Source organism: Pinus tabuliformis, chromosome J, assembly GCF_031772625.1.
Source record: "Pinus tabuliformis cultivar Carrire ecotype Pingquan chromosome J, CPIR1, whole genome shotgun sequence".
NCBI classification, from domain to species: Eukaryota; Viridiplantae; Streptophyta; class Pinopsida; order Pinales; family Pinaceae; genus Pinus; species Pinus tabuliformis.
The window spans coordinates 1,037,095,450-1,037,110,498 of NC_142295.1; the positions used below are offsets into that span (position 1 = coordinate 1,037,095,450).

The 15,049-nt window shown below is 40.7% G+C and overlaps 1 protein-coding gene across 1 annotated transcript in view; it reads left to right on the forward strand.

The window, feature by feature from the left end:
- The first annotated feature begins 2,946 nt into the window (after window positions 1-2,946).
- The window catches only part of LOC149230413 (large ribosomal subunit protein bL21m-like), a 53,918-nt gene continuing 41,815 nt past the window's right edge, over window positions 2,947-15,049 (forward strand). Inside the window, exons 1-2 of the mRNA XM_089378961.1 lie at window positions 2,947-3,641; window positions 3,841-3,921. Of these exons, the coding sequence (XP_089235087.1) occupies window positions 3,102-3,641; window positions 3,841-3,921 (621 nt within the window). The 5' untranslated portion in view covers window positions 2,947-3,101. The remainder of the gene's footprint in view (window positions 3,642-3,840; window positions 3,922-15,049) is intronic.

Genomic DNA, 15,049 nt, shown 5'->3' on the forward strand with positions numbered 1-15,049 from the left:
CAGGTTCAATAACCTCAAGAAACAAATTTTCTGACTCAAGAAGGTCATATTCAATGACCTCAGGTAACAAAGTTTCAGGGACTTCTCTTTCAATTGTGTAAGTGTCACCAATAGGAATAGATGTAATCTCGGGTTCAAAACTCAAAGGGATAGATGATTATGGCTGATCAATTTCAAGAGGAGGGCCATAAGTACTTCCCGATGTTCTCGATTCGATAGTTTGCGTTTTTCTATGTCTAGGGCGACGATTAGGAGTAGCCTTTGGAGGAATTGGAGGCTTCTTTTGCATTCTACGGGAACGACAGGGAGGGGGATTTTGTTATTCCACGTTGGGCAATAAATTTTATTAACAAAAAAAGAAATAAATAAAAAAGAGGGTAATCTAGGCATAAAGAATTACCAAGCAATCATGAACTGCAATATACACCTTGGCGAAGGACTTAACGTACGTCAACCAATCTCCCCGAATGTTGTGTTCGATGTATCATGGTATACCAGGCGACAAACTCGGTTACCTATGGATGGATAACAACCTATTGGGGACTCCCAAAATATATGAGACGGTACGTGGGAGTGCAGTCTGTAGCAGTGTTGTCTAATGCGTAATCGTTCAATGAGAACGTTCCCATATACTTTATGTGTGTGAAGTGCCACCAATATACCCGAAGGTACATGGAGTACGATCATATACACTCACATACATGGAACGCGATTTCAACCCTAGGATGCAACGCTGTCAAACAATGACAACTCCTATGTTTAACGATGCCGGAACATGTCTCTAGCCTAAACCTCTAAATGTTTGCGTTAATGTTACAAATGCTCCTTAGGTCGATTCAATAAATTTTACTGTTTATCTTTGATTATGTTTTAGTTTTGGGGCTCACCACGAATGTCACCTAAATATCCTAAAATGCAAATCTAACATGAGAAAATAGAAATCCTTTCTCTTTGAATGAAAATATAGCTAAGGAAGGGAAGGAACAATCAAGATGCATCACACAATATGCAGCAAACGAGATGCAAGATGCAATTTCCTTTTTTATGTAACTGTTTCTATGCTAATGCACATGAAAAACCCTAAATGTCGATGCAAATTTTTTCTTTTCACCACACTTAATTTTTGAAATGAAGAAAACTAAGATGCAAATGTTCAATTATTGATTCAATTACACTTTTCAGAATGAGGACTAGAACAACAATTCATCCAAGCGATCAACAATCAAACAAAATCAGTTTGCAAGTGACCAAATGATAAGAACAAAGAAAAATCAAAACCAATTCTTACCAAAGGAAACAACACAAATGCAAACCAAACAGAGGCTTTAGAGAGACCACAAGACACTGAAGACTCAGGGAAGTTCAACTGGAAGTAGGCTGACCAAAGATAGGCTCAAGAACCAAGGCAAAATTCATGCAAAAACAGGGGCCAACGCTGGTGCAGAAGAGGCACCAGTGTGTTGCAACGCTGGTGCAAAGTGGGCTAGGGTGAGGTGCAATGCTCTGTCAAAGGCACAGGGGGTGCATTGGGCCTGGGAAAGAGAATTCCAACATAAAATTTGCAAAAAAGGCTCAATGAAATCACTTCCTAGGTCTGTTCTTGGTTGGATGATACAACAAAGGTCTGTCAAGGAGGTAATAGAACACAATGGACAAGGAAACCACCAAGGGAATACTCCGTTCCCCAGTATGGTCACCAATTTGTTATACGGGATTTACGAATGCAGACAAAAGTATCTCCTCTAGGCTAGTGGCTAATTTAGAACAACAAAGAGACAAAGAACACAATGCTTTTCCTTAAAGTAAATAGATGACGTAGTGAGACCTACCTGGAATCCTTCGCACACTTTGCTCCTTCTTCAACTTGGAAGCTCCAATTCTAGCTTCGAATGCCAAAATTAAAACCTGCACAGTTAGATAACACAAGCCAAGAAACTACAAGATCTATGCAATATCATCTAAGTACTTCATTCAATAGATCAACATGGTATTGAAATAAGTGAAATAACAACATCACATATGGGAAAACAATGAATTATTTGCATTAATATAAATAGGAGTTTACAACCATAAGTAATAGTTGATCTTGTAGAAGAGCTCCTCCAAGTTGTTGACTTGTCCTTTCCTTGTCACAATATGCACCTCCAATCACCTTAAATGCATGAGATGATGACCACTCACTACAACAACATAAGGGCAGGATCCCTCTCCAAAAGCCAACCCCCAACCACATAGAAGGCTTAGAATATATAGAGAAGTAGGGTAAGTTGAGGGTTCTTATCCAATTACCAATCTAGGGTAAGAGATCCACCTTTGATGGAGGGATAGGATCAAAGGATAAGAGGTGAAAACTCCAATGTAGGGAAGGATATGATTCGAATGTTTTATCCAAGGTAAGTAGTTGTAACAACTTCTAGAAACTCCTAGAAGGGGAAGCTTCAGGAATCTCGATCATTCTCCCAGAGTTCTAGAACCAATGTAAGTGCAAAGGGGAGCAACCTGTTGGTGACCAACGCCGGCCATAGTGGAGCAACGTGCTGGTGAATCTAAGTAGGCTTACAAGGAGCGTTGGTCCTCAAACTGGCTCAGATGAAACAATTTAACGCTAAATTATGGGAAATGAAATGTACATGCTTAAAGCTTTGTGCAAAATGGTGACAAGAGGGAATATAATGTTGATTGATCTCACTAATTGGATATGATAAAATAGCCTATAACAAAATGGTCTTAAAAATATAAAATATAAAATAAATAATAACTAGATTAACTAAAACAAAATAAAAAATGAAAAATAATAAAATAATAAAAAATAAAAATAAACATTTAAAAAATAATTTGTTTTTATCTCTAACAAAAATCCATTTTATAAAACCTCCTTTTTACCTCTTAAAAAATTGATCCCACTCCTAGCAAATACAAGTTGAAAATTGTTAAAATAACATAGGAAATACTTCTATTTTTATGTCGTACTGATGATACATTTACATTGTGAAAATATGTCGCTAAAACCCTGGAAAACCCATTAAACCCTGCCATCTTGCTAATGGTTTGGCGTTGTAGTCTTAGTTTTTTGAAAACACAGAGAATCGGGGGTTCCCACAATGGCAGCGAGAACTATATTTCGTACAATGGCACGGCTCAGCTATTCAAATCCGCGCCCTGCTGTCGTCCCCTGCAATTATCTCCGACAAACCTTTAACTCCGTCCCAGGTTCGATTTTTGGCACTCGAATAATACACTCGGAAACTTTCCCACATCGATGTAGCACTTCTTGTGCTGAGAAATGCACGGCTGACTCCCTGAAACCACATAGTTTATCTAGCGCAGCTGCGAATATCTCTCGCTCTCGATTTTTCAGTACGGTGAAGACAACGGAATCAAAACCCGATCAGGAGGACCACTCAGCTTCAAAGCCTCAGCAGGAGTACGACAAGAAGGTTTTGGATATTAAGCAGGATGCTGGAAAAGACGTCTTAAGAGCAGAAATAAATGAATCTGATGCAACCAGGAGGGTTTACAGGCGACCACTTACTCCGGAAGAGGTCAAGGAAGCCGATGAGATCGGTTACAGGGTCATCGGCTCAGCAAAGCGCTCGGATGGCAAACTCATGCGACAAGACCCCATTTTTGCTGTTGTTCAGGTCTGTTATTCACTTCCATAAGTTTTGAAAGTAAAATATGTCGTTTAAAAAAGTGAAGCTTACGGTTATCCGAGGGTTTCTTAAAAAAACTCTTGTTATGCAGGGGTTTCTTCAAAAGAAGTCTTAGGGCTATTCATTTGTTACTAGGAAAACAAGACTTAGGATCGTGCAATGGCTGATATGTTTGTTTTTCGGTCAGGTTGGCTCCCATCAATTCAAAGTCTCTGGTGGGGATCGGATCTACGTTGAGAAGCTGAAGTATGCTGACGTTAAGCAGAAGGTATAAGGTACAATTGCTTTTTTTCCTCGAATGTTCTTACCGTTAAATCCTCAAAATATAGTGTTTGCTGCTACTTAAAAAAATTATTAATTTGAAAAATCCTGATGCTTAGATCACTGAAAGTGACGCGATTGTTACTCTTCAAAGTGTGTCAATGGCTTGTACTTACTGCCTATTAATGGAAAATAAGTTTTATCTGGTTTATGTGCTGCTTTCTTTTTTTGGGCTGGGTTGCGCCCACCAAAAGTTAATATAGAGCAGATCAAATTGGACCCAAATGTATACATATTTTCCAGCAATATTCAGCATTAATTCTGTAAGCAGATTCTAGAGTTCTAACATAATACCAAAAGTCCAGAAGTAGCAACAGCACTGGAATATTCCAAAAGCTACAACACAAATAAGAGAACTTTCCTGAGAAGGTGTGGGCACCAACTCTTTCCCAAATTCAAGGGCATTATGGATGCTTTACTTGGCAAAGAATAGCTCACCTGCAATAACAAATTCCCCAAAATACCTCACTCTAATGCGTAAGATCATATTTATAGCTAATGATCCCACTTTAGCTTATTTGTCTTGACTCCTTACATGTTGGACTAACAGACTTTACATCAAACTCCAGTAACCAACAGAAAAGTACAACTGATTGACCTAAACTTTATATTAACATGAAATCTGTTAACCAACAGAAATTATCGATGACAAACATTTATAATGACCCCTATAGGATACCTATACTGAACAATGAAGCAGGCTATCTTTAGACCTCATAACAATTAAAATGCCAAATTCAGCCATAAGCTGCACGTCTACAACATGATGAGTTGAGAGAAAACAAACATAAAATCTATTTGATTGACTATAGGAGCCTTAGGAAGGAGGAATCAATAGATACAACTCCTTGTGTTTACCTTTATCCAAGGATGTGGCTAGAAACTGTCTTGCATCTATCAGTCAAAGTTCATTATGGACTAAGACCTTTTTGCTGAAGTGATATTTGCCTTCCTTACACCATGGTCTTACCTCTAGCTTGTAACCGTGGCTGCAAATAGAAAGATAGGTTAATCTAAATACTATAATTCTTACCCCTATTGGCATTACTCATCACAATTGAGATTTCAATTAAGTCACACAGTGACAACCATTTTTGTAGGAGAACTCATTCGCAGCCTTGGGGAATGAATCGACTGCCATTTCCCATTGCGGAAGATTGGGGGACCGTATACGGAAGCCCCCTTTGAAATGGGATGTCCTAGAGGACATGGGGGCCTTCTCCCACTCTCCTGAAATAATCATAAATCTCTAATCCCGTTCTTGCATGGTTCTATCAAAGAAGAGGTCTATGTGGAGCAACCTGAAGGATTTGAGATTTATGATTGAAAATCTCATGTATGCAGGTTGAAGAAGGCTCTCTATGGGCTAAAGCAACCACCCCGAGCATGGTATGAGAGGATCGATAGCTACTTGATGAAGATGGGATTCACTAGGAGTGAAGATGATCCTAACCTTTACTTTAAGGTTGAAGATGACAAGCCTCTCATACTGGTGTTGTATGTGGATGATCTCTTTCTAACAGGTGCAAACCCTCTCATTCACAAATGTAAGAAGGAGATGGCTTCTGAATTTGAAATGAAGGACCAAGGACTTGAAGTGTGGTAGAAGCCAAGGGAAATTTTCCTATCTCAAGGAAAATATGTGGTAAATATATTGGAAAGATTCGGTATGATGGACTGCAAGCATGTGACTACCTCAAGGATCTTAACTTTTAGAAGTTATATGGTAGTGATGTCGGACCAGACTTGGGAAATGCCTCTGAGTTTCAAAAACTCATTCGCATTGATGTTCTTGGTGAACCTCCGTCCGAACATATGTTTTGCAGTTAGCATTGTGAGCTCATATTTGGTTGAGCCTCACTGGATTGATGCCAAGAATCTTCTGAGATGTCTTCAGGACACAATCTCTCATGGATTAAGATACACTGCCGGAGATGTGAGACTACTTGGATATACTGATGTTGATTGGACAGGCAGTGTGGTGGACCGTAAGAGCACTTCTGGGTATTGTTTCACCTTGGAATTTGCTTCGATATCCTGGATGAGCAGGAAGCAGAAGTCGGTGGCTTTGAGCACCGCTGAAGCAGGATATATTGTTGCTAGCATAACCTCTCGTGTGAGGCAGTCTGGTTGCAAAAGCTCTTCAGTGAGCTGTTTGGATTTACATTGGATACCACTGTGATTCTCTGTAACAACCAGAGGTGGGATTCGATTATTGAGGAATCCTGTATTCGTCAATTGTTCCAGCAGATAGACATCATCTGGGATATGGTAAGTCGATGAGCAAGGAAGCTCCATCACATTAAGATGATGTATAGGTTGATACACCTTGTCAAAGCCCCGAGGAAAGATCTAATCTGTGATTTTCCCAAACGACTTGGAGTCGGCAAGAAACCCTTGTACAAGGGTCCTGCATGTTGCATACATTGAGCTCTGGGAGCTCTGAGGGCTTGCGGTTCCTACTGGAGCAACATATGACCACAGGGTGACTCACCCTCCCCTGGTGGTGCACACTGGAACAAGATGATTCGCTCTCTTGTGGGACAAGATGATTCGCTCTCTTGTGGGACAAGATGATTCGCTCTCTTGTGGAACAGGATGATTCGCTCTCCTGTGTAGCAGGATGATTAGTTCTCCTGTGAGGCCTGGATTGATGTGTTCTCCATGGCAGCCTGGATTGATGTGTTCTCCATGGCAGCCTGGATTGATGTGTTCTCCATGGCAATTGTAGCAGGATTGATGTGTTCTCCTGTGAGGCCTGGATTGATGTGTTCTCCATGGCAATTGTAGCAGGATTGATGTGTTCTCCTGTGAGGACAGGATTGATTAGTTCTCCTGTCGAGGCATCCTACCCATGCAGTCTGGGACTCATGGGAAGTACCTCTCATCTGATCAATGAGCAGGGAAATGAAGTTAGGGACCATAGTAGTACCGATGGACGCATCGTTGTATCTACCGTACTCCCTACGCTAGGATGACCTCCATTGATCTGGGATCAATGATACTGGTCTGGGACCAGTGGTAGGAGTTGTACCATACTATGACGCTGACTTCGGGTCGGTTGAGACTGGTCTGGGATCAATGGTACATACTCTGAGACTGACTTTGAGTCAGTGGAGGATGATATTGGTCTGGGACCATTGGAGTTGTACTCACTATGACGCTGACTTTGGGTTGGTTGAGACTGGTCTGGGACCAGTGGTACATACTCTGAGACTGACTTTGAGTCAGTATGATACATCCTCGATCATTTCTTCTTCTTTATAATTCGGACAAAAGTAGAGCAGAAGAGAACATTGCAAGAGCAGAGCAGAACAGAGCAAAACAGTACAGATCAGTGCAGGCAGAACAAGACAAAGCAGAACAGGCAGAATAGAGCAGAGCAGGGCAAGGGTTAGGTTGTACAGGGCAGTGCATTTGATGGATGAATAGTAACGACCGATAGACAGATTGCAGATGAAGTTCTCCATGGTTGAGAGGGAGTGTTAAAATTGGCAACCAGGGCAAAACTTCATGTGGGTCATCTTATTCATGGCTGATAATATTTTTATTAGATTCCTCTCGTCGAGAGGTGTAGGATTGATATAAAGATCATCCAATTTCGATAAGTATTCATGGAGATATGAATTTATTTTGATTATGGAATTATTATCAAGCCGACCTACAACTCATGTAGGCTCAGAAGCCCAACAGTCGCATCTATTCACCCACCAACGTTGTGTATAAATATAAGAGGGCTTTTCCTCATTTAGACTCACTCATCTCATCACATCTCTCTCTCTCTACTGCGCAGATATGAATCTCTTCTCTACTGCGCTAAAATGGGTCTCTCTCTCTCACACATGTGAAGCCGGAAGCTGTTGAATTTGAAGCTGCAACTGCAGAAGTAAAGATTGACTTGTGTGGCCTAGAAGATCTCCTCTTTGGAACTGCGCTGTAGGTTCATCTGAACCTCCTTTGAAAGCCGCAACTTTTAGTGGTGGAATGAAGTCAATCTGACGAACGGTTTGCAAGATATCGACTGCCCTAGTTTGAAGCCGGAAACTGCTGAAACTGAAGCTGCAACTGCAGAAGCAAAGATTGACTTGCGTGGCCTAGAAGATCTCCTCATCTGAACTACGCTGTAGGTTCATCTGAACCTCCTCTGGAAGCCGAAACTTTTGGTGGTGGAATGAAGTCAATCTGACTGTCGGTTTGTGAGATATGGTTTGCCCTAGTTTGATAATGAAGCCGCTAATGCTGATGCTACTGATCTAGGGTTTGCTACTGCTGATATGAATCAGATTTATTGTACTATTTCTCTCTGCTGAATTATTGAAGATAAAAGAAGATTTGATCAAAGGGTTTCCCCACACATTGTGGGGTTTGTCCCTGGCTAGCCGCCACATCTTGTGTCTCTTGTCTTGGCTTGTTTTCTGTCAATCGTTTAATGTTCTATCTGCACTTTACTTTATGTACATGTGATTGCTAATCGGTGGAATATAATAAGAAGAAGAAGTAAACTGTTATAAGCATAGAACATACCATAACTTAACAACATAACTAGGGGTAGAACCCCATTCAAACTTGATCCTGAGCGATCAAGTTGTTGAACATCATACATCTTAGACATAGGGAGTACGACAGTACACAATGCGTCCATCTATAGTGCTATGGTCCCTATCCTCTTTTCCCAACTCATTGGCCAAATGAGAGGTACTTCCCAAGAGTCCCAAACTGCAAGGGTAGGATGTATGCTTGGGCATCCTGAGGAGAAGGTGAACCACTCATATTATGAATATATCATCAGCCATAGGGGAAGGTGAACCACTCACTCTATGCTTACATATATCACCAGCCATAAGGGAAGGTGAACTACTCACCCTATGCTTACATATATCATCACGAGGTATCACAGGGCAAGGTGAACCTCTCATCCTGTACGCAATGTACTTATAGGGGAAGGTGAACCTCTCATCTCGTACGCAATGTACTTATAGGGGAAGGCGAACCACTCACCTTGTGGTCACACATAGCTCTAAGAAGTACCCTAGGCCCCTAGGAGCTCCCAGAGCTCAATGTCCAACTCAAGTGGGACCCTCATGGGAGGGTCCTTCCACGACTCCAAGTCTCTCTTGGAAGGCTAAGAACTTGACCTTCCCTAGGGGCTTCGTGAGGATGTTGGCAACCTGTTTGTCAGTCCTGATGTGTTGGAGCCTTATTGCTCTTCGTTGTACCATATCTCGAATAAAGTGGTAGTTGATATCAATATGATTGGAGTGGTCGTGGAACACGGGATAAAGGCAAATCCCATTTTGGTTGTCGCAATAGATAACAGTGGTATCAAACACATGCTCAAATAGCTCACTGAAGAGCTTCCTCAACCAATAGCTTCACAACAGGCCTTACTAGCTGCAATATATTCGGCCTTCTCGGTGCTTAGAGCAACCGATTCTTGCTTCCTACTAATCCAAGAAATTGAAGCAGATCCCAAAGAGAAGCAACATCTTGACGTACTCTTTCTATCCACCACACTGCCAACCCAGTCAGCATCAGAATATCCATGTAGCCTCAAATTCCCGGTAGTGTATCTCAGTCCATAGTTGATAGTGCCACAGAGATATCTTAAGAGATTCTTAGCAACAACCCAATGTATGTGATGAGGCTCAACCATAAATTGACTCAAACTATTTAGAACAAAGCAAATGTCTGGTTGGGAGTTTACCAAGAACGTCAGGGACCCCACAAGTTGTCTGTATTCAGAAGGATTTGTCAATTCGGGACCAACAACACTTCCACACAGCTTCTTGAAGTTGAGTTTCGTCGGAGTAGACACAACATTCCACCATCCCACATCTATCTAACAACTTCACAATGTATTTTACTTGAGAAAGGAAAATCTCGCCTCGCTTTTGCGAGACCTCCAAGCCTAGGAAATAATGCATCAGTCGTAGGTCTTTCATCTCAAATTCAGAAGTCAACTCCCTCTTGCATTGATAAATGAGAGGGTCTACACCAGTCAGAAATAGATCACCAACATAAAGGACCAAAATAAGTGGCATGCCCTTTTCAACCTTGAAGTATAGGTTTGGATCAAAATAGCTCCTTGTAGATCCCAACTTCATAAGATAGCTATCAATCCTCTCATGCCAAGCCCCAAGGGCTTGCTTTAACCCATAAAGGGCTTTCTTCAACCTGCATACATGAGACCTTTGATCTTGTACTTCAAACCCCTGCGGTTGTTCCAAATAGACTTCCTCCTTAAGTGAGCCATGTAAGAAGGCAGTCTTGATGTCTATCTGATGTAGGCTCCACCCATGATTTGCAGCGAGAGCAATTATAGATCAGATAGTGGTATATCGAGCAACTAGTGCAAATATTTCGTCATAGTCCACTTCCTTTTGAGAGAAGCCACGAGCTACGAACCTTGCCTTATACTTTTCAACACTTCCGTCAGCTCCATGTTTTATCTTGTAGATCCATTTAGAAGTGACCACAGACTTGTCCTTAGGTCTAGGCACCACTTCCCAGACATCATTTTTCATGATTGATTTGTATTTCTCATTCATCACATCTTTCCATTCTTGGTGCTTTACGGCTTCTTTGGACGTGCAAGGTTCAACTTGAATAATAGTACTCATGACAACCAAGTACCCTTGATACCTGTTCGACTTCTTACTTTCGCGAAATTTCCCTCTTGGAGCGGTATGCTTTTCAACACCTTGAAGTGTACCCTTGAGCCATAGTGGTCTTTTCCTTGAGGTAGAGGGATCACCAGGAGGTGGACCAAGAGGAACCATCGGGGTCTGGGCCGTCAACATTAGGCATACGCTCATTCATTGAAGGTTCTTGTTTTTCGGTAGCATCATCATCGTCCTTCCTTGAGATGGGGAGATCTTTGACTTTCTTGAGGGCAATGTCTTCATCAAAGGTAACATCTCTGCCTACTTCCACATCTCTTTGACTAGGCACATAAATTCTATATGCCTTTGAATTTTCATTGTATCCAACGAATATACCTTTCTTCCCAGAAGCTTCCAACTTATTTCTTTTTTCTTTAGGCACATGAAAATACGCAAGACAACCAAAGATTATAAAATGAGAAACATTAGGTTTCTTACAAATGAAAACTTCTTCGGGTGTCTTGAAATCCAAAGCTTGATGAGGGCTTCTATTTTGAACATATATAGTAGTGTTGGCAGCTTCTCCCCACAAGAATTTCGGTAGACCTTGATCATAGATCATGGCATAGGTGGCTTCCATGATTGTTCGATTCTTTCTTTCAGTAACACCATTTTGCTCTGGAGTGTATGGAACAATTGTCTCATTCTTAATGTCAACCACTCTGCAAAAGTCATTGAATTCATTGGATTCATATTCGATTCTATTGTCAGTCCTCAACGTCTTGATCTTCTTCCCTATTTGGTTCTCTACCAATGCCTTGAAAGGACGAAACCACTTGAACACTTCATCCTTCTTCAAAAAATAAATCCATTTTTGCGTGAGAAGTCATCCACAAAAAATGCATAATATGAGTATCCTCCTAATGAAGTTACGGGCAAGATACCAGATAGGTCAGAATGGATCAATTGAAGAATATTAGTTGTCTTGCTTTCACTAGAAGGGAATGGTCCCTTTGTATGTTTCCCAGTTGCACATCCCTGACAAACTCCTTCATGGTTCATGTTAAACTCGGGCATCCCTGTGACCATCTTCCTTACCCCAGGTAAGGCTTTGTAATGTAAGTGGGCAAATCTTCGGTGCCATAGCTCACATTGAAGAGAAGTATCACTTGCCAAAGCTCCCAAAGGACTTCCACCAACTTGATAGAGACCATCAACCCTAAATCCAAGAGTAAAAGCATCTTTAGGGTTTCTATGCCAAATACGTACCTTTCCATCAATGAATGCTACCTTGAAGCCTTTGTCTTCCATCGTAGAAATAGACACCAGGTTCTTCTTCAAATCAGACACATACAACACTTCCTGTAGATGTATGGTTTGACCATAATTCAAGTGAAGAGTGATAGTTCCTATCCCTTTCACGGGGTAGGTGGCATTATCTCCAAGTATGATCTTTAGATTAGTTTTCTTCTCAACTAAATTTGAGAGGGCCTCCTTGTATCCAGTGAAGTGCCTTGAGGCTCCACTATCAATTAACCAATGATCCAAAGTATCCGGAGGAGAGGCAGTAGATAGAGCAGAAATAAGATAGAACTCATCTTGTTTTTCTACAACATTACTTTCATCATACTTGGCATTTCTTGTCCTCTTGGGAGGTTGACTATTTCCTTCTCGAGCAGCGGGAGCATTCCTCTTTCCTTTGTTGTTATCCATGTTGTTCCTTTGATTGCCATTGCTTTTGAAATTGTTGTTTTTATTGTCATCCCTTGGAGGATTTTTCTTGTGAGGACACTCTCTAGCATAGTGGCTGAACCTGTTGCAATTGTAGCATCTTCCTTTGCCTCTTCCTTTGAATCCCTTCTTAGATCCTTGACCCTGTCTCCTTGGACCAACATCATTCTTCCTCTTAGCATGTGCAGAGAAAGCAGTAGGTTCATTTCCATTGTTGGATTTATCTCTCTCCATCATCCTTGTTTCCTCTTGAGTGCATCTAGCCAATAACTCATCAAAACCAGGTATCCTGTCATTGTTGAGAATGGTGGTGGTAAATATATCCCATGGTCTTGAAAGACCTCCAAGAGCAATGAGTGAGTTCCCTGTCAACAATAACTTCTCCAATAGATAGCAGGTCATTCTTGATTTGAGTTATTCTCATGAAGTAGGATTGGATAGACTCCCCTTTATCCATCTTGATATCCTTTAACTTGTTTTTAAGAAAGAGAACTTGACTTGCATTGTTCACTTTGATTATCCCAACCAACTTATCATACGTTTCCTTAGAAGTTCCCAAATCGGAAATATAGGCAACCAAATGCTTTTGAACGGATTCAATTATAATTTTGTTCACTTTGACCTTACCTTTTATGTACTTCTTTTTCGTAGCAACAAATGCATTTGAAGGAGGCTCCACCACTTTTCCTTGCACATAGTCCAATACTTCATGCTCTTCCAAAGTCAGGTCCAAAGTCATCTTCCATGCATGATAGCCAAATTTGTCATTGAGCTTGTCCTCAGTCTTGAAGTAAGATGTAAAGGCCATGGAGACTTGTCCAATAAATTTTGTCCAACGTATATCTTAGTGATTGCTTTTCTCTCTTGTTGGGGCTTGTCCTCACCTGAGCTCTGATTTCATGTTAATTTTAGATAACAATGGTATGTTCTATGCTGGCAACAATTACTTCAATGTCCTTCATTAGCCCAATGATAATGTCCACTTAATTTCCAATAGCAATCACATAAATCGTTAATTCACATTGACCTTAAATGTAGATAGAACATAAACAATAAATTGCAGAAGAAAAGCCAAGACAAGAGAACACAAGAATTTGGCTCAAGCCAGGGAAAAACCCCAAGATGGGGAAAACCCTTGATCAATTCTTCTTATTATAAATATCAAATGTTCAGCAGAGAGAGAGTACAATAATACAAAGTCAAAGTCAAAATTGACTTGCCAATTTGATGATCCAATACCACTGTCCAAAACAACCTAGTCAAATCTGCAATTCTGCCCTCAGTCAACAACAGTGAAATTCTGCCCTAACTAGAAAGTCAACAACAGTCAAAGTCTGGTCAAACTCTTCCAAAACAACTCAGTCAAAGGAGAGAGGAACTCAGCCTCTCTTGATAGTCAAACAATAGCAAAAACAATCAACTTTGGAGCGGTCAGTCTTGGTCAAACAAAAATCAACCATACGGTCAAACAAGCCTGCGGTCAACACATGTCAACCTTCCTAGAAAATATGGGTACCTGTGCCAGAATATGCGGCCTGCTCAAACAAATATTCTCCCACAAAATTTGCAATCAAATGAGGTCAAGCAAGGCTTGGTCAACACTAGTCAAATCAGGCTGAAACAAAAAGTGAACGCCCAATCAAGCTGTCCTCTAAAAACTCGCATGTGTTAGATGAAACAAAACTGCCTGTGATTTGTACAACTTAATCAGATGAGGAGAGAGAAGAATGATGTGTTGTGAATGTACCAAATGAGGTTGGAAGTCTCTTCTATTTATATGAGATGGAGGAGGGTCAATTTGTCCAACTTGACCCCAAGCCGACCTTGACAAATTGCACATGTGTGGGCTTCACTTCAAAAACATATTTCTCCTTTGTCCAAATTCAGTGATACTTAGGTCGATTTTGGTCCTCTCAGAAAGAGGAATTTAATTCAATAATCATTGTCTTCAAATGAGTTGTCCAAAGTTGAATTTGGCCCTAGTTGCACATTTTAACAATTTTCTATCATTAACCACCATGCATGTATCTTTTCCAAACAGATCAATAATTTAAGATATCTTAGCCACATCACTACAAGCACCATTACAAAAAATTAGAATATCATCAATAAAAAGTAAATGAGTAATTGCTAGAGCTCCTTGAAATTTGCCTCTATGCTTAGCATTTGCCACTAGATGACTTAGACCCTCCACGGCCAACAAAAACAGTAAAGGAGATAGGGGGCATCCTCGTCTCAACCCTCTTTGGGCATGGAAAAAAAAGAGAGGCAAACCCGTTGATTAGACCAACAAAAGAGACCGATTGAATGCAACCCATCACCCAATTTACAAAATCAATCCCGAAATCCAATTGAGTTAGGACAAGTCTGATGTATATCAAACTTACACAATTGTAGGCCTTAAAAAGGTCAAGTTCGATGACGACTCCTTTTAATCTGAGAGTTTTTATTCTACGGAGCCCCTCTTGTACCACTCCAATGGCTTCATGGATCTGTCTCTCATCAAGGAAGCCAAATTGTTCATTTGAAATAGAGTTTGACAAATAGGCTTTAATCTATTGGCAGTAACTTTGGAGATAACCTTATAGATACAATTGCAAAGTGAAATTGCACGAAAGTCCTCAAATGTCGAAGGATTATTCACTTTGGGGATAAGGGCAATGAAAGTTGTGTTGAAGGCCACCAAAACGCTACCTTCCCTTTTAGATTCATAAAAAACAGCCAACAAGTCTGAGCTCAATC